This window comes from Neofelis nebulosa, chromosome 13 (assembly GCF_028018385.1).
Source record: "Neofelis nebulosa isolate mNeoNeb1 chromosome 13, mNeoNeb1.pri, whole genome shotgun sequence".
In the NCBI taxonomy this organism is placed as follows: domain Eukaryota; kingdom Metazoa; phylum Chordata; class Mammalia; order Carnivora; family Felidae; genus Neofelis; species Neofelis nebulosa.
In genome coordinates, this window is record NC_080794.1 from 90,794,498 (window position 1) to 90,812,922 (window position 18,425).

An 18,425-nucleotide genomic window follows, 5' to 3' on the forward strand; every position below is an offset into this window, starting at 1 on the left:
TAGAATTATTAAACACTTATTGTCCAGATTTCTCCAGTTGTCTTACAATTTTTTTTGTTTGGTTTATTCCAACCAAGGTCAGACAAAGTTTACATATTTTACTGGGTACGTCTCTTATGACTCTGTTTAAAAGAAAAAAAAAAGTTGGGCACCTTCAGACATAATTTACATATAGCAGCATTCGCTCTTTCTAGGAGTAGAGCTCTCTGAATGTCCACAACTGCAGTCATGCAGCCACCCTCACAGTCTGATACCTGTCCACACCCCACAACATGCCCTCTGCCCCTTTATGGTCAATACCTTCCTGCCACCCCAATCAGTCCCTGGGAACCACTGATCTGGTTTTGGTCTTACAGCTTTGCTGTCCATGGCATGTCACAAAAACGTAATCGTATGCAACACACATTTGATTCTGGACTCTCACTTAGCATGTCTTTGGGATTCAGTGACATCGCTGCGCGTACCAGGGGTCCCTTCCTCGCTGTTCCCATCAGGGCCCATTGTTTGGACGCGCCCAAGTTCGTCAGTCCAGTCAACAGTCAACGGGTATTCGGATTGCCCCCAAGTTTGTCGCTCACCAAGAAAGCCAGTACAAACACTCGTGTCTAGGTTTCTGTGTGGACACGCCTCTCTGTTTTTCTTGGGTGAACACCTAGCAATGACATCATGGGGTATATGAGACCCTGCCAAACTGATTTCCCAGGTGACCCTCCCGTGTCGAACTCCCACCAGCAAGTTGGGAAAGTTTCAGCTGGTCCCCACCTTCACAGGTGCGAGGGGCCGCCAGTGTATTGTCTAAATCACAGCCGTCCTGATACAAAGGGGCGCCTCGTCGTGGTTTTTCATTGGTATTTCCCTAATGATAGAAGACGTTGAACATACCTTCATGTGCACAACTGCCATCCATGCATCTTTGTTGGTGATGTGGCTTGTCACATATTTGGCCTATTTTTGTTGGGTTGTTTGTTTTCTTACTGTCAACTTGCAAGAGTCCTTTGTGTATTCTGGATATCAATTCTTTATCAGATAATATGTTTTGCAAATATTTTCTCCCAGTGTGTGGCTTTTCTTTTCATTCCATTAAAAGTCCTTTCAAAGCACAACATTTGATGTCGATGAAGTACAATTTATTGATACATTTTCTTGTATGGTTCGGGCTTCTGGTGTCCTATCTAAGCCATCTTTGCCTAATTCAAGGTTAAAACTTTTACTTTTATGTTTCCTTTCAGAAGTTCTAGGGGTTTGGCTTTTATAATCAAGTCCGTAATCTATTTTGACTTAATTTTTGTATGTGATACAAAGTATTGGTTAGGGTTTGTTTGTTTATTTCAAAGATGAATGTTCAATGGTTCCTAAACTGTTTATTGCAAAAGGCAAGTTTTCTGTACCGAATGCCTTTGCACCTTTGTCAAAAATAAATTAACCCTACCCGTGTGTGCCTGTTTCTGGAAGGTCTCTTGCTACGTTCTGTCGATCTCTGTTCCTATGCTTCTTCTTCATTCCTGCATCTTTATCGTGAACGTTCAAATCAGTTATGCACTATTCCTCCGCAATGTTTTCCAAACTGCTGTGGCCGTCCCCCTTTCTTCAGCTTTCCAGATAGACTCAGCTTGTCAATTTCAAGGACGTGGCATTTTGTCAAGATTATGTGGAGTTTATAGATCAATTTGGAGACAACTGATATCTTACCATTATTAAGTCTTCCAGCCCATTAATGCAAAACATCTCTGCACTTATTTATGTCTTTGATTTCCCCCCATCAATGTTTTGTAGTTTTCAAGGCATATATTTTAGTAGGTTAACCCGTTTTTGGTGTTTTAATGCTACTGCTATTTTATTTTAATTTCCAATTGTTCATCAACAGTAATACAGGAACCAAGTGGATTTTCACAAACCTTGTGTCCTGCAACTTGCTAACTTCACTTATGAGAACTAGTGGCATTTGGTAAACTCTTTGAGATGGTCTATATGCAATCATTTTGTCTATATATTTTTGCATTTTGACTGTATGCTTTTCTTTTCTTTTTCTTTTTTCTTTTTTTTTTTTTTTTTGTATTATTGCATTGGTTAGGACTTCTAGTAAAATTTTGCATGGGAGTAGGGAGAGCATAAATCCTTGCCTTGAGAAAAAGCATCAGGAATTCAGTAATAGAATATATTATATTGTAAATATAATATTAGCTGTGACTCTTTAAAAGATGTCCTTTCTTCGTCTGAGGAAGTTCCCTTTAATTCCTAGTTGACTTCAAGGTTTGTTTGTTGTTTTTATTTTTCTTAATCTGAAGAGATGCTGAATTTGACAAATGTATTTTCTGCATCTATTGAAAGGGTCATATTGCTTTTTTTTCTCTATCCTTTTGATAAAGCAAATAACATTGATTTGCTAATGTTGAACCGGCATTGATTTCCTAGAAGAAGCCCTGCTTGGTCATGATGTATTACCAGTTTAACATATTAGCTAATATCATGTTGAGGATATTTGTATCTCTGTTTATGAAGTATACTGTTGTGTAACTGTCTCTCTTTGCACTACTTGAGTTCTGTATCAGAGGAATGCTGACCTCAAAAAGAAACATATGCATACGTACATTTAATTAATTAGCTAATTAATTAAAATTGAGAAATGTTATTCCCGCTTTTATTTCCAAACAAGTTTACTTAAATTTAGTATAATTTTCTTCAAATATTGGGTAGAACTATACTGAAGCTGTCTGGGTCTGGAGTGTTCGCTGTTGGAAGGATTGACTTTACGAATTCAATATTGTTAATAGATACAGTGCCATTCATGTTTTTCATTTCTCGAGTGAGCACGGGTAGCTTGTGACTCACAACAAATTTGTCTCCTTGATCTAAACTGTTGAGCTTATCATCATGAAGTAGTTTATGATACTTTTCTGTTTCATTTTTATGTTAAGACTCATAGTGATGTCCCTCTTCTGATTCCTGACGTCAACAATCTGTGTTGTCTCTCTTTTTTTTCTTATTCTCTCTAGCCAGGGGGTTTTCAGTTGTATTGACCATTCTATAAACAAACACATAAATAAAGCCATTGGTTTCATTGATTTTCTTTATATTTTTCTGTTTCTGGTTTCTTTGATTTCTGCTCGTGTCGATAGCATTTCCTTCTTTCTGCTTGTTTCTGGCTAATTAGCTCTCTCTCTTTTCTGGTTTCTTAAGGTGGAAGCTTTGATCATTGATTTCAGAACTTTCTTCTGGTTTTCTTTGTTTCTCTGTTTTTGGTAAGAACATTTAAGATCTAGTCTCCTAGCAACTTCAAAGTATATAATACAGTGTTGTTGAGTATCAACGCCAAGCTGGGCCTCGGATCCCCTGAATGTATTTATTTGTCTTCTAACTGCAAGTTCCTGCATTTTGACCAACATCTGCCCTGGTGATCCCCAGTCTACTCTCTGTTTCCGTGAGTTTGGCTTTTTTAGATTGTGCTGGGAAGTGAAATCACGCAGTATTTGTCTTTCTCTGCCTGACTTATCTAGCATGACACCCTCAAGGTCCATCTGTGGTGTCACAAACAGCAGAATCTCTTTCTTCCTCATTGCTGAGTAACATTCCATTAAGTATACGTACCACATCTTTTTTATCCTTTATCAATTAATCCATAGACAGACACTGAGATTGCTTCCATACCTTGGCTGCTGTGAATAATTCTGCAATAAACATGGGAGTGCAGGTGTCTCCTCAAGATCCTGATTTCAATTCATTGAATATATACCCAGAAGTGGGATTGCTGGATCATAGGAAAGTTCCATTTTTAATTTGGGGGGGGGGGGTACCTCCATATTGTTTTCCACAGTGGCTGCACCAATTTACATCCCCAGCAACAGTGCAAAAGTGTTTCCTTTTCCCATACGGCCACCAATACTTATCTCTTGTCTTTCCGACAGCAGCCATTCTGAGAGGTGTGAGGTGGTGTCTCACTGTGGTCTTGATTTGCATCTCCCTGATGATGAGGGATGTTGAGCATCTTCTCATGGACCTGTTGGCCATCTGGACATCTTCTTTGGAGAAGCGTCTATTTAGTTCTTCTGCCCATTTTTTAACTGGATCGTGTGCTCTGTTGTTACTGAGTTGCAGGAGTCCTTTATATATTTTGAACATCAACCCTTGACAGATGCATGGTTTGCAAAGACTTCCCCCCTTTCCATAACTTCTTTTTTCATCTTCTCGATTGCAGAAGCTTTTAAGTTTGATGTCGTCCCACCTTTTCATTTTTGCTTTTGTTGCTTGTGCTTTTGGCATCATATCCAAAACCTTGTTGCCAAGAGCAACATCAAGGAGTTTTTTCTTTGTTTTCTCCTAGGTGTCTTACAGTTTCAGGTCTTACGTTTAAGTCTTTAATTTTTGTGAGTGTGTAAGATAGGGGTCTAAATTTGCCTTTTTTATTGAAGTATAGCTGACCTACCACATTATAATAGTTTCAGGTGAATGACATAGTAATTCAACATTTATATATTATGAAATTTCATTTTTCTGCTTGTGGTCACCCAATTCCCCAGCACCATTTACAGAAGAGACTATCCTTTCCTCATTGAATATTCTTGGTTCCCTTGTCAAATAGTAGTTTCATACATATGTAGGGGTTCACTTCTGGGCTCTCTAGTCTGTTCCATTGGTCTATGTGTCTATTTTTATGCCAACGCCATGCTGTTTTGGTCGTTGTAGCTTTGCATTATAGTTTGACATCAGGACATGTGATGCCTCTGGCTTTGTTCTTTTTTCTCAGGATTGCTTCAGCTGTTCAGGGTCTTTTGTGGTTCCATAAATATTTTGGGATTTTTTTCTATTTCTGTGAAAGATGCCATTGGAATTTTAATAGAGATTGCATTGAATCTATATATATGGCTTCGGGTAGTATGGAGATTTTAACAATATGAATTATTCTGATCCATGAACACAATGTTGTTTTTTTTTTTCTTTTTGTGTGTGTGTCTTCTGCAATTTCTTTTGTCAAAGTCCTATGGTTTCCATAGCACAGATCTTTCACTTCTTTGGTTAAATTTATTTCTAACTATTTTATGGGTTTTAATGCTATTGTGAATAGGATTGTTTTCTCTCTTTTTCAGATATTTTGGTGAAATACAAAGGCAACTGCTTTCTGTGTGTTGATTTTGTGTCTTGCAACTTGACTGAATTTGATTAGTTCCAACAGAGTTTTGGCTTACCCTTTGGGATTTTCTCCATATAAGATTCCATCATCTGCATATAAAGATAATTTTACACCTTTCTTTCTGTTTTGGATGCTATTTATTTCTTTCTTGGCCTGATTGCTCTAGCTAGGACTTCCAGTACGACGCTGAATAAGAGTGGTGACAATGGACATCTTTGTCCTGTTTCTGATCTTAAAGAGAAAACTTTCAACCTTTCACTGTTGAGTACAATGACACCGAGGGCTGGTCACATAGGCCTTTATTATGTTGAGGTATGTTCCTTCTGTACTCAGTTTGTTGAGGGTTTTTTTTTTTTTTTATCATGAAAGGATATCGTATTTTATCAAATGCTTTTTCCGCATCTATTAAGAGGAGTATATGATTTTCATCTGTCAGTCTCTTAATGGGATGCACATTTATTGATTTGCAGGTGTTGAACCATCCCTACATCCCGGGATGGATCCCACCCGATCATGGCGTCTGCTCCTTTTAATGTGTTGAATTCAATTTGCTAATATGTTCTTGAGAATTTCTTTTTTTAATATAGGCATTTTAATGCAATAAATTTCTGTCCATACTCTGCTTTAGCTATGTCCCACAAGAATTTTTAAAATTGACTTTCATTTACATTCAATTCTAAATATTTTTAAATTTCCTCCATCACTTCCTCTTTCAGCTATACAGCACCTGGCAGTTTCTCATTTAATTTCCAGATACCTGGAAATTTTCTGGACTTTTTTTCCCCCTGCTACTGATTTCTAAATTAATCATATTGTGGCAAGAGAACAGATGATATACATCTTTAACTATTTAAGGTTTGTTGACTTGTTTTCTGGTCAGGAATATGATTTATATTGGTGAATCACACAAAAACCATGCACGCTGATCTTGTTAAGCAGAGTGTTCCATAAATGTCGATTTGATCTGGCCGATGGTCCTGTGTGAGGTCTCTACGTCTGTACCGGTATTTCACCTTCTCACTCCATGAATTCCTGAGAGATGAGTGCCGCAGTCTCCAGCTACTATTGGTCTACTCCTTTGTTCAATCCCTCCTCGTTTCATGTATGCTGATGTTCTCTCACTGGATGCAGGTGCGTTTAATATTTGTTTCTTTTTCGGAGAGAGACGGACAGACAGAATGGGAGCAAGGAAGGGGCAGAGAGAGGGCGAGACACAGAACTTGAAGCAGGCTCCGGGCTGTCAGCACAGAGCCTAACGTGGGGCTTGAACCCATAAACCATGAGATCGTGGCCTGAGCCAAAGTCGGATGTTCAACCGACTGAGCCCCCCCAGGCGCCCCACATGGAGACACGTTTAGAGTTGTCATGCCTTCTTGGTATGTTTTTAAGTATGTGTTATTAGTGACATAATGTCCTTTTTCATCCCTGGCAATACTTCCTGCTCTGAATTCCAATCTGCCCAATATTAATGCAGGCACGCCAGCCTTCTTCTGATTGGTGCTCGCATGCTGTGTATTTCCTATAGTCTCGCTTTTATCTACTCTGTGTGTTTATTTTTAAAATGACTTCCTTATGGACATCACATACTCGAGGATGAATACTGCCTTTCAATTTGGGAGCTGATACTTTTGTATTTAAATGTACCACGTTGTAGTTACGGTGTTTTTCAACATTTGTTCCATCTGTACTTTGATCCTTTTCTTCCTGTTTCTGCCTGTTTTTGTGCTATTTGTTATGATGCTAATTTTATCTCCACTATTGTTTTATTAGTGATAACCTTTTCAATAATTTGTGAGTGCTCCCTTCATGCCTTATAATATGCATTTACTTCACCAGAGTTTGCCTTCAAATAATAATATAGCCCTTGATGTGTGGTGTGATAGACTTACAGCTCTACACCTCCAATTTCTCCCTTCCCTTCTTTGTGGTCGCCGACATATATTTGATTTTATATATGCCATCTACATATATTATATCACCACCGCTCATCCTTTACACAGTTAGCAACTAAGAGCAATTAAGGAGAAGGACAATATACGTTACCTTACTGTATTTAATCTCTAGGATTCTTATTTCTTTTTGCACATGCTAGCTTCTCCCTGCTATCATATTACTTCTGCCTGATAAGCTTCTTTATATTTCTTGAACTACAGGTTTACTGACAATGAATTCTCTTCAGCTTTAGTTTGTTTGGGAAAATATTTATTTCACCTTGTTTTTGAGAACTGTTTTATCTTGGTAAAAAGGTCTTGAAGACAGATGTTTTTACATTTTATTTATTTATTTTGAGAGAGAGAGAGAGAGAGAGAGAGAGAGCACCAGCACGGGAAGGGCAGAGAGAGAGAAGCCCAAGCAGGCTCCGTGCTGCCAGCACACAGCCCAAGTCACGGTTTGAACTCACAAACTGTGAGATCATGTCCTGGGCTGAAGCCGGGAGTTGGACACTTAGCCAACTGAGCCACCCAGGTGCCCCTTGAGAAGAGATTTTTTATCTTGGTCCTTTTCCGATGTCATTTTGTGCCTTCTGGCTTATATAGGTGCTGACAGTAAGACTACAATTTTAATCTTTGTTTCTGTGTAATGTGCCTTTTTTCTTTGTCTTCAAGATTTGATTTTAATCTTTGAATCAGAAGTTTTAAAGTGATTTCTCTAGTTTTCAGTCGTGGAGTTTGCTGAGTCTCTTGGAGCCATGCTTTGACAATTTCCCTAATTTTTTAAATCATGTTTAGTCATTACTTCTTCAAATATTTTTTTTTTTTTGCCATGGTTTCTCTCCTCCTCCTCAGAGTTCAGTGAATACATGTGTTAAACCATTTGTTATCATGTCAAACCTCTATCATTTCACTCGTTTTCTCTTTGCGTTACCACTTCAGTAATTTCCATTGATGTGTCTGTACACTGGCTCATTCTTTCCTCGGGCGCAATCATATCTAGTCATGAACCCACCAAAGTAGTCTTCGTTTCTTATAACGAGCTTTTTTCCCCCTAGTATTTCAGGTTGATGTTGTTGTTGTTGTTTTTATTTTCCATACCTGTGATGAAATTCTCCATCTGTTCATGTCCTCCTTTTCCATAAACGCGTGAAGATATGAATCGCAGTAACTCAAAGTCCCCGTCTGAAAGCGCCAACATCTGCGGCATCCGAGGCTCTGGTTCTGTCGCTTGCTTTATCTCTTGACGATAGTCTAGCATCTCTCGCTTTGTTTGTGTGTGTTGTGACTTTTTAATCGAACGCCACACATCGTGGATAGAAAACAGAGAGTGGGGCAAATAGGATTTACTCCTAGAAGTGGGCACGCCCTCTCTTCTGAGAAGCTGCTAGTGAATGAGGCACGTCAGCGTAATCGGGGGCTGACCTGGATTTGGATTTTGTTGCCGCAGTTGCCTTCAGTTTCCCATAGGCTTCAAAGCCCTTTAACGATGCCTTTTGCTGAGGATAAGCTCTGGGGTATCTGACAGACTTTCCTAATATCTGAGCACCCCCCTCAATTTTCAGCCATCCTCATATTCCTGCCCCACAGAAGAAGGGTCCCTCTCCAGGTCTTACCCTGGTGAGTGGCAGGCGGCTGTCACCCTCACTCATCTGTGCTAGGCTGGGCAGGAGCCCTGGTCCAGTCTCAGATGCAGATAACGTTATCTGGGCTTCAAGTATGAGAGTTTTCTAGTGTTTCCGCTGCTTTTGACAAAGTTGAGGGATTTTAAAAGAGTTTGTACCTTCGTACTCACATCTCTCATTTCTCGCCTCCCTAGTTACACACAACACAATCTGAGGTAGTCTATTCAAATCACTGTTATTATTGTAATTCCTTCTCTAGGAAGAATATTGCTTGGACTTTTTCACTCGTTCCTGTAACCAAATTAACAAGTATTCTGTATGATTGACAGATGGTTGATAGTTATAGATATTTTGAAGCCTAACTAATCCCACTCTTGGTTCTTGCCTTAGATTAATTTCTCAGTTAGTAGAAGATATTAAAGAGAGACTATACATTTTTATGACAAAATTTTCCCAAACTTCTCGTATTCTATAGAAGAATTCTGAAGTAGATAGTACTGTCATGGTTTGGAAATCAGAGGAAACAGAGGATCAAGTCTGCCTTTCAAAATCTTACTGGTAATTGCTTCAGAAGAGAGGATCAGTGTTGACACATTCCGAATCACCATATAAAACACACGTGAACAAAGTCAAAACACAAATAGCACAGCAAGAGAGTAAAAAGAGAGTAAAAGAAAGGAATTACAGAGAACAAACTGGTGGCTACCAGAGAGGAAGAGGGTAGGAAGACGGGTGAAGTGGCTGATGGGGATTAAGGAGTGCACTTGTCCTGATGAGCACCAGGTGATGTATGGAAATGCTGGATCACTATATTGTACCCCTGAAACTAACATCAGTTAACACCGTATGTTAACTAACTAAAATTAAAATAAAAACTTAAAAAATTATTTTAAAAAAGGAATCACAAAATACCATTAGAAACAGGATACAATAATATGGCAGAAGAAATATAAAAATAGGAAATCAACTCTAAATATGCTGAGCTACATCTCTAAAAGGCAAAGGCAGAGGCTGTGCCTTTAAACGATTAACCTGAGCTTAAAACAAACGACGAGGCAACACTGACAGGAAAGAGGAAGCCGTGCCATGGGATAGTTGTCCAGGTAGGACAGAGGCAGGATTCACTTCCGACAAAGTCGAACTTGAGGTGAAAACTTGCTGCGACAAAGCTGATCGTGGCTTACTCGAGAACGTCTTTTCCCTGCTTACGCATATGACTTTCCCGTTGGACATACGTTTCTTCAATCACAAACTTTTTGCTCATGATTCTCTAAAGCTTCCCCAACAACCAATCGCATCTAATACTGTAGGACGATGTGAAGCTGTGTCCACTCCTGTGTTAAGTGGTGCCCCTACCATGCATAAAATTTATCAGGAAATAGCGAGAAAGATATCCGGCCCGGCCACGGGTAATACTTGAGCCGCACTCCCTTTCCTATGGAGGTCAAATAAAAATAGACGTGCCGTCTGCTTTCTACTTTACACATCACTCTCTCTAGCGATTCTCATCTTTTTTGTTGTCCAGATACATACGCTCGAGACTTTTCCTGCCTTGTCATCTGCCATTACGTCCAGAATTGGTTCTTCTCTTTATTGATTTTAACGGCCAGAGCTCAAAATTTCCCTGTATTATCTCCTCATCTCTTCAAACTATCTTCCCCACGACTTTGCACCTTGACCAGCTCCCTTTCGGTCTCATCTTTCGCTGCTTTTCTCATAAAACTTTTTTCTTCCTACTGAGGTAAACCAAAAGTCGACTCACCCAACATCTGTACAAGTTCCTGTGCAAGAACCTCTTCCTAGGTTTGTTTCTCTTCCTCATCTGGTGAGTAGAGAAGCCTTTCACGAAGCAGAGTTCCGCACTTCAGCTTCCATTTTCTATCCCTCTCTCCCTGGTCATCTCTGACCAGGCGTTGTGGGGGCATTTTCCCAAGGGAGGGAGGCCGTGCTGGTGGCAAGCCGCCTCTCCTCCCCAGCAGCCCTGCCCTGAATCACTTTCTGATGTCTGGGAATGAGTGAGTCCTGGCTCGTTTCTCGGTGCAACCCATTCACACTTTAATTGGGGATAATTCCTTAAAAAGCCGCTAAATTATTCATCAGAGACTTAAGTTTCTAGTACAGCTGTAACTTTGCATATTTTTAAACGCTGGGATTTCCTTTTCAATGAGAAAACTCTCTGTCTTCTCTGTGTCTGTTCTGCTTCACTGTGCTGAAGGGACCACGGGTCCTCAGCCAAGGAAGGATGGAAAATTCCGCACGCAGCACTCTGAACAGCAGCGGCTTCCTCACAACAGAACCAGAGGGATAATGGGGCCCGTCTGCTGATCCCAGACCCAAGCCCACTTACCGCCCATCCCTTCTCCCCCTACCTGCCTCTGTGGTGTCGCCACACCCAGCTGCTTATAATGACCGGATGCAACATTTCCCGTGTGTTTGTGTCTTAGGACATTCCACTCCCTTTCTCTGGAATCCCATTCCCCTCTTCCTGCCCCGTTAAAGTTCTGCCACGTCTTGCTCGTGTGTTTCCGGTGGCGTCACCCTCCTGGGGGTCTTTCCTGACAATCCCCCTCCTAAGATCTCCTCGAAGGTCTGCAGCCAGCATACATGATCCTTGTGGTGTAACTTTATCTGCCAACTTGCCTAAGCCCCACTGGAGCATGATCTCCCTCGTGGCGCCTCACACGGCCCTGGCTCAGGCGTCACCCCTGCGGGGGGGGGGGGGGGGGGGGGGGCGGGGGGAGGGGTGCACAGTGACAGCCTACCTGATGAAAGAAGGCGGGAATAGGATATTAACTAGCCACTTCCATGATTAAAACTGGTCAGTGGGCTTTTTTTCAGACCTGCATATGATGGCGGACCATCACTATTCTGGTCAACATGAGGGAGACTGGTATGTATCAAAATAAAGTTAAGTCCTCTATAATATTTACTAGACTTCTGAAGACTTACCCAAATCCGAAGTTGTGCTAATATTACATGAGACCCTGTTGCTGTGCAGTTAATTCTTTTTTTAAAAATATTTTTAATGTTTATTTATTTTTGAGAGGGAGAGAGAGACAGAGACAGAGACAGAGACAGAGACAGAGACAGAGTGCGAGTCGGGGAGGGGAAGAGAGAGGGAGACACAGAGTCCGCAGCAGGCTCCAGGCTCCCAGCTGTCAGCACAGAGCCAGATGTGGGGCTTGAACCCACGAACCGTGAGATCATGACCTGAGCTGAGACTGACTGAGCCCCCCAGGCACCCCAATTCCTAGCCAACAGTATATCTGGGGGGTGCGATATTAATATGAGTCTCAGGGATCACCTACCCACACCAACACCTCTACCTGTTTTGACCTCTAATTCAGTTCGACAAACAACACGCTTACTCAAACAGCCGCATTCTAGCGTCACATCTCGTGGGCTCACGGTATGCCCTGACCGTGCCCCACACACAGCACAACACTGCGTACAAATCATTACTTCGAAAACAATTATTAGGCAGAAATTGCTATGCATCCAAGAAAGGAAAATGAGCTTCCCTCGGTAGGCCTGTTCAAAATGAGGGGGACTGACTCATTCTTCTGGTTCTTTTGGAGTTCTAACAGTGCTTCTTTGATTAATTGGAAAGAGATCAATAAAATAGATCTATGATGGAAGGCCCTTTACTTCTGAATATAACGATTTATAACAAGACCGATCAATTTAAAATATCAATTATGTAACATATTTATAGATGATACATTAATATACCACATATAGTTTTATATCTAAAATGTGTAACTATATAATAACAAATTAATATAATATTTAAATGTATCAATTTATAACAAGATATAAAATTTCATAGCAGTTTTAATAATCACTTTTAATTATACATCCAAAACTTGACATGGAAAATGTTTCATAAAGTTTTATTTTCTTATTAACTAGGGTGCTCCTGACACGATGCATTTTTTTCAGTTGACCTGGAGCTGACCTGCCCCGCCTCGCCCAGTTACTGGCACCCCTTCCCAGTTCCTCTGTTATGCAGTTAGTAACATATAAACAAACCCCTAAATGTGCTCTTTGGACACAAGACATTTAACATATACTTTCCAGAACAACGATCCCTAAAAATTCTGAAATTTATCAAAACATCAAGTTTTTCACAGAGTTCAGCAACTCCCCTCTCAAAACACATGCATTTAACTGTTATAAAATTATCTATGAAGGCAGACAAATATTTCCCCAGAAGACAGCAAAAGTGTAAGTGCTATATTATTATGGTTTATAAGTAAAAAGAAAAAAAAAACAGGGAAAAATGAAAGCAGAGCTTTGACAGATGGGAAACCAAGTCAGAATGGTTATTCCATTATCCACCATGTTAGTAAGAAATATTACTTTCTTTTGTCCTTTAAGATAGATTAGCCAGAAGGCAAAGGTAAAACTAACACAAATATGCTGGGAAGAAAGTGTGAGATGTTTCCCAAACAATAAACGATCTCCATATGAAAGAAAAGCGGCCATCAGCTTCTTCAACTGGATATTTCACACATTCATAGTAGGGGTTTCCTAAGAGGACTAGGTCTACTGAAAAATGTCTCTCTGATATTCAAGGATAGCACTCAAGCCAGTTAAAGTCACAGAATCTTGATATACGACGTGCTATCTGATCATCTTTTATGGTCATTAAATTAAATAGGAAACAGGATCATCTCAGCGTAAAGTGTTTATAAATGTATGTATGATACCCATTCAGATTTTAATAACTCAGTAATGCATAATTACAAGGACAGAAGGGAAGATTCAGTCCAGAATCATTAAAGCCTGTGAAAAACACTAATAGTTGAGTTGTTCTTCCTGATTTATTACTAAACAAGATCTATAAGCAAGTTAGAATACATAAGATAGGCAAAGAGAGAAGAAAATAAATACGTCTCCTAAACCAGCACTGCGTTATCCACAGGAACACGTCCTTATTACTAAATTTTAGAGACACATATTGAGAAAAGCTTGGTAGGTAGGAAATTACAGGGAGATAATGTAATTCTGAAGTCATAAAATATTCCATAATGGAAGGCGTTGCAAGATAATCTTGGCATGGACAACATTTGCTTTTATAATATGATCTACGTTAAGGTGATTTTAAAAATCAATTTAAAAATTCATAAGATGATTTTATTCCCCTGTTGCTATATAGGGTTATTATACAATCCTTCATCCAGAAATTGTTTCATGGAAGTCTGTTCCAGGACAAATGTTCTTTCAGGCCACCAGACTCCAAAGATAGAACAAAATCCATCTTCCAAACGGTATATTTTTACAGGCCAGTCCCAATATCACCCCCAACGTGCAGGCAAAATTCATAAACATCCTGCATGTGCCCCTGCCCCTAGATCAGGGAGTTTGCTACACGCACCTCAGTCTGCATGGCAACACGTGTTTAACGGGTTCGATTAGCGCTCCTATCAAGAGCTATCGGCAGAAGATTTGGTCCTATTCTAAAATTTGAGCGCCAAAAATATATGATTCTGTGCAAATCCCCTCTGCCATATCTTCATCTTAAAAACAGATTCCATAGTCTAAAAATGCAGTAAATGGGATACCTAACACTCAGCTTCTTCATAAAAAGGAATCACGCTCAAGAAAAACTCTATAACTTGAAGTAACCATTTGTTTAAAACGACAAATATGGTTTTCATACCTGAAATTAACATGACTAAAGCAAACATATATATGTATATATATTTGCTGTATAAAAGTATGTATGTATGTATATATATACATATGTATATGTGTGTATATATATATATATATATATATACACTATATATACATATACACATATGTATATATGTGTATACACATATATACAGGGCACCGGGCACCAACCTGGTATCGGCTGAGGCGCCAGCACCAGTGTGGGAAGAGGCCTGGAGGCAGGAGCTGGTCTGGACAGAGACATCGCCACTTGATTCGCCAACAAGTGAGGCTTTTCGTGCCCATGGAACAACCTTGATTCCTCAGGATATATCCACGTTGAGTCCAGAGCAAAGGAATTGTTAAAAAAGATCTGTCCAAAAATAAAGCAAGCATAACATTTAAGACAAGACACACGATAAAAGCTAAACAGTACTATAAAATATTTCTCTTTCCTAACATTGATCGAATATTGGAGATTCTGTAAGTGGGCACTCTGTAAAAGCATCATTCTAAAATCTAAAGATCCACGAGGCTCTGATACCAGTCACCTTCTGGATAAAGTCTCCTGGGCTGGTCTTCAACTACTGACTTGGTCACTTCACCCTGGCAGCCAGCTTACAGATTGAAGAATCAGCCCACTGAGGTCAATAGCCTGTCGTAGAGCAGCCACCATATTAGCTGCATTCAGTTTTCCGAGTAAACGCAGTGTGGCCATTAGGTTCGGATTCAAAAGCCAAGATTGAGCATCAGAAAGATGGACGCTCAAAGCAATAACAGCAAGAAAACCCCGCTTTCAGAATTTATAATTTTCAATTATATAATGTTTAAGGCTAGATTTCGATCAACGGTTATAGATTCAAAAACTGAAAACTTTTAGAAGTAGATTCTGATTGGAAGTAGAAATCTCATATTGTTCTATGGAATCCACATTTTTAAGTTAAAACAAAAGGAACCCCCCCCCCCACCTCTGCTGGTGCTTTCGAACAGACTGATTTTACTCTGAAAGGGTTTCTCTCTAGACCTACATATTACAATCAGAAAATGCACACTGTTTTCTGCTGTTGCGGTGAGACCCAACAAATTAATAATTAAAGGTCCCCTTATCTAATTAAACTGCTTGCATTTTACCTTACAATTAGGTATCCTTTTGTCTATCCAACTTTTCCCAACAGGAGGAGGAAGAGCAGCTGGGCAGACATGTGGGAAAATGGGCACCAGCTCCACAGTGGAAGAAGGGGTCAGTCCTATGGACGGAGAATGGCCACCAAACAGCCACTGAAAGCCAAGAGAAGAGAAGGGAGTGCTCATTAGCCTAAATAGATCAACTAGGTCGTACCACAAGATACCAGGGGAAATGCTTTTGAAAAAGAATTTAAAAATGTATGCATTTGACTAGGAGAGAAATTCCCTCCTTCAACAGTGGAGGAAAACTGTAAATGTTCACAAAATTTTTAAAATTTAAAAGTTTTCCTATTTGAATCATCACAACGCATCACCAACATTGCATTCTTCCATACCGAGAAAGAATTTCCAAGCACAAAACCGTAAGAATGTGGTAAGAAATGGGTTTCTGCCTTGAGATAATGAGAAACCACAGTGGAAAGACGAAATGCTGGGCATTCCTCTTACAATTCTTGAATTCTTTTCATAAGCAAGCAGGGAGTTATATTTCATGATAATCTTTTCAACACAACATGTTGTATTAATTATGCTTATCATTTAAAAAGCCAACACAACTAATATTTTCACAATAAAATCAGCTAAGGGGTTAAGATTCAAAGTTTCCCAAGGTTCACAAATGCAAATACATTCCAAGGCAAAGAAAAGGTAAGTGAGGTTATCACATAACCGAAGATCCCAGTGCACAGAATAAAATAGCAAACACTGAAAGGGGGCAGACAATTTAGGAGACAGTTTCCCTAATCCAAATAACTGAATCCTCATCAGTGGAGAACCAGTAAGATCACTGCTCAATGGTACGGAACGTTTCGATACCTATTTGTTTTAAGATCATAAAAGCGTTTTTTATTTTCCTGTTATGGGAAAATATTCTTCTGGTTCTAAATACTGTTATTTAACAGAAAACATGTAGCACGAAAATATTTAGAAGATAAGAGTTTTGGATTTTTCTTTTTAAATTTACACACACACACACACACACACACACACACACACACACACACAAATGCAGTGTTCTATACAGAAGGAAAAAAAAAATCGTAGTTCCTTGACATCATACACCTCTAGTGGTAGCACTCTGATATAACAACCCCTTCAAAACATGGAAAAAGCTACCAACGTTTTATTCAATAAAACCCAATATGAACTGCATCACACATCAAAATGTGATATATATATATATGCGGGCACCGCATATGTGATGTATCATTAAGTCTAAAGAGCAAATTAGGAGGAGTTTAATAATATCTTTTACAAAAGGCCACAAGATAATATTGGAATTAAATTAATTAAATGATGTATTCTAACACACCACTCATTTGAATATGCTAATGAAGGCAATCTTTGGAATAAAATACATGTTATTCCCTGATTTAAATGCATCTGCATAGTTAGATAGCAAACAATGGGTCTTGCCAAAAGCAGGCTGCCTTGCTCTGTTGCACCATTAATCAAAGGCACAGTCACTTTTTCTTTTTAATTCCAGGCTTTCGACCCCAAACTCTTCGAAAGTGCATTACGGCATTAGCTAATCTGGCGGACTCAGGCTGACCAAGGTGGGAGGGGAAATCGCCCGTAATATTTCCCAATATTAAAGGCAGGATTTCCTTGCCGGCTTCCATTGGTTTGAATTCTCTCAAGCATTGTCCTGAGTCTATTTTCAAAAAAAAAAAAAAAAAAAAAAAACCCACCCAGATCGGAATCAGAAATAGCTATTGATTCCCAGCCTGCTTTTCAAGTCTGGCAGAGACGGTAAAAGTATTAACTTCTCTGCGATAAGTCAGCCCCGGCTCGCGGCCGCCGCGGCGGAGACTTCCGCACCGCGCTCTGGACAGCGACCCCGGCCCGGGCGAAAGTTGCGGCCAGGGCGGTCCCAACTTGGCCTTGGGGTGCGGGGTCCGGAGCGCTCGGCCCACACAGCCCGGCGCCACCGGCCGCGGGACCTGCCGGGAGGCAGCGCGGGCCGTCGAAGCATGAACTTTGTCGCCGAGGCATGGCTGCCAGGCTGCGTCCTGATGGCTCGGGGAGCCGAGGACCACCGGGGGCGGGGAAAGGGCGCGCGAGCCGCAGGGCCAGGGGCCGCCCCCCTCCCCCCCCCCCCGGGGCCAGGCGCGGGCCGCGCCCGGGGGGGCGAGGTGGGGCGGGGGTGGGGCCCAGCCGGCGACCCCGGGGCCGGGGCCGGGGCCGGGGCCGGGGGCCGCGGACACGTTACCTGCCCGTGCAGCAAGGGGTAGTGGAGCGCGGCGGCGGCGGCGCGGTCTGGCGCAGAGGGCAGCGGCAGCAGCGGCGGCAGCAGGGGCTCGCCGGGGGCCGGCCAGCCGGGCGGCCCCGGGAGGAGCGGGGCGGCGGGGGGCTGCGCCGCGGCCAGCAGCACGGGCGGGGGCGCGACCCCGGCGCCCAGCCGGAGCAGCCCGGCCGCGCCGGGCACCATCCATACCCAGGGCGGCGGCGGCGGCGGCGGCGGGTCTGCGTTCATCGGCCAGAGGAGAGGCTGCCGCCGCCGGGGCTGCTGCTGCTGCCGCCGCCGCCGCGGGAGCCTGGCGCCCACCAGCATCCTGCATCCCCGCGCGGGCGGCGGCGGCGGGGGCGGCGGGGGCGGCGGGCGCCCGAGGTGCGGGCCGGCGGCGGCGCGGGCTCCGGAGCCAACTCACTTGGTTCCGCGGCGCGGCCGCTCGCTCCGCCCCTGCCCCGCGCGGGGAGCCCCTCCTCCCGCCCGCCGCCCGCCCCCTCCGAGCGCGGCCGCCCTCGCCGCCGCCGCCGCCGCCGCCGCCGCCCCCGCCCCCGGGGCCCCGGCCGGGCCCGTGCGCCACCCCACCCCCCCCCCTCCCAGTCCCTCGCCCCTACTCGAGGCTGCGGCCGCCCGCGCCCCTGGACCCCCAGCGGCGGCGCGGGCGGAGGCGG

The 18,425-nt window shown here is 42.2% G+C and overlaps 1 protein-coding gene across 1 annotated transcript in view; it reads right to left on the bottom strand.

Moving 5' to 3' along the window:
* The window catches only part of TCERG1L (transcription elongation regulator 1 like), a 197,133-nt gene extending 178,934 nt beyond the window's left edge, over positions 1–18,199 (bottom strand). Inside the window, exons 1-3 of the mRNA XM_058698155.1 lie at positions 17,737–18,199; positions 15,474–15,620; positions 14,535–14,715 (exon numbers count right to left, since the gene is read on the bottom strand). Coding sequence (XP_058554138.1) covers positions 14,535–14,715; positions 15,474–15,620; positions 17,737–18,078 — 670 coding nt within the window. The 5' untranslated portion in view covers positions 18,079–18,199. The remainder of the gene's footprint in view (positions 1–14,534; positions 14,716–15,473; positions 15,621–17,736) is intronic.
* Between the last annotated feature and the right edge of the window lie 226 nt (positions 18,200–18,425).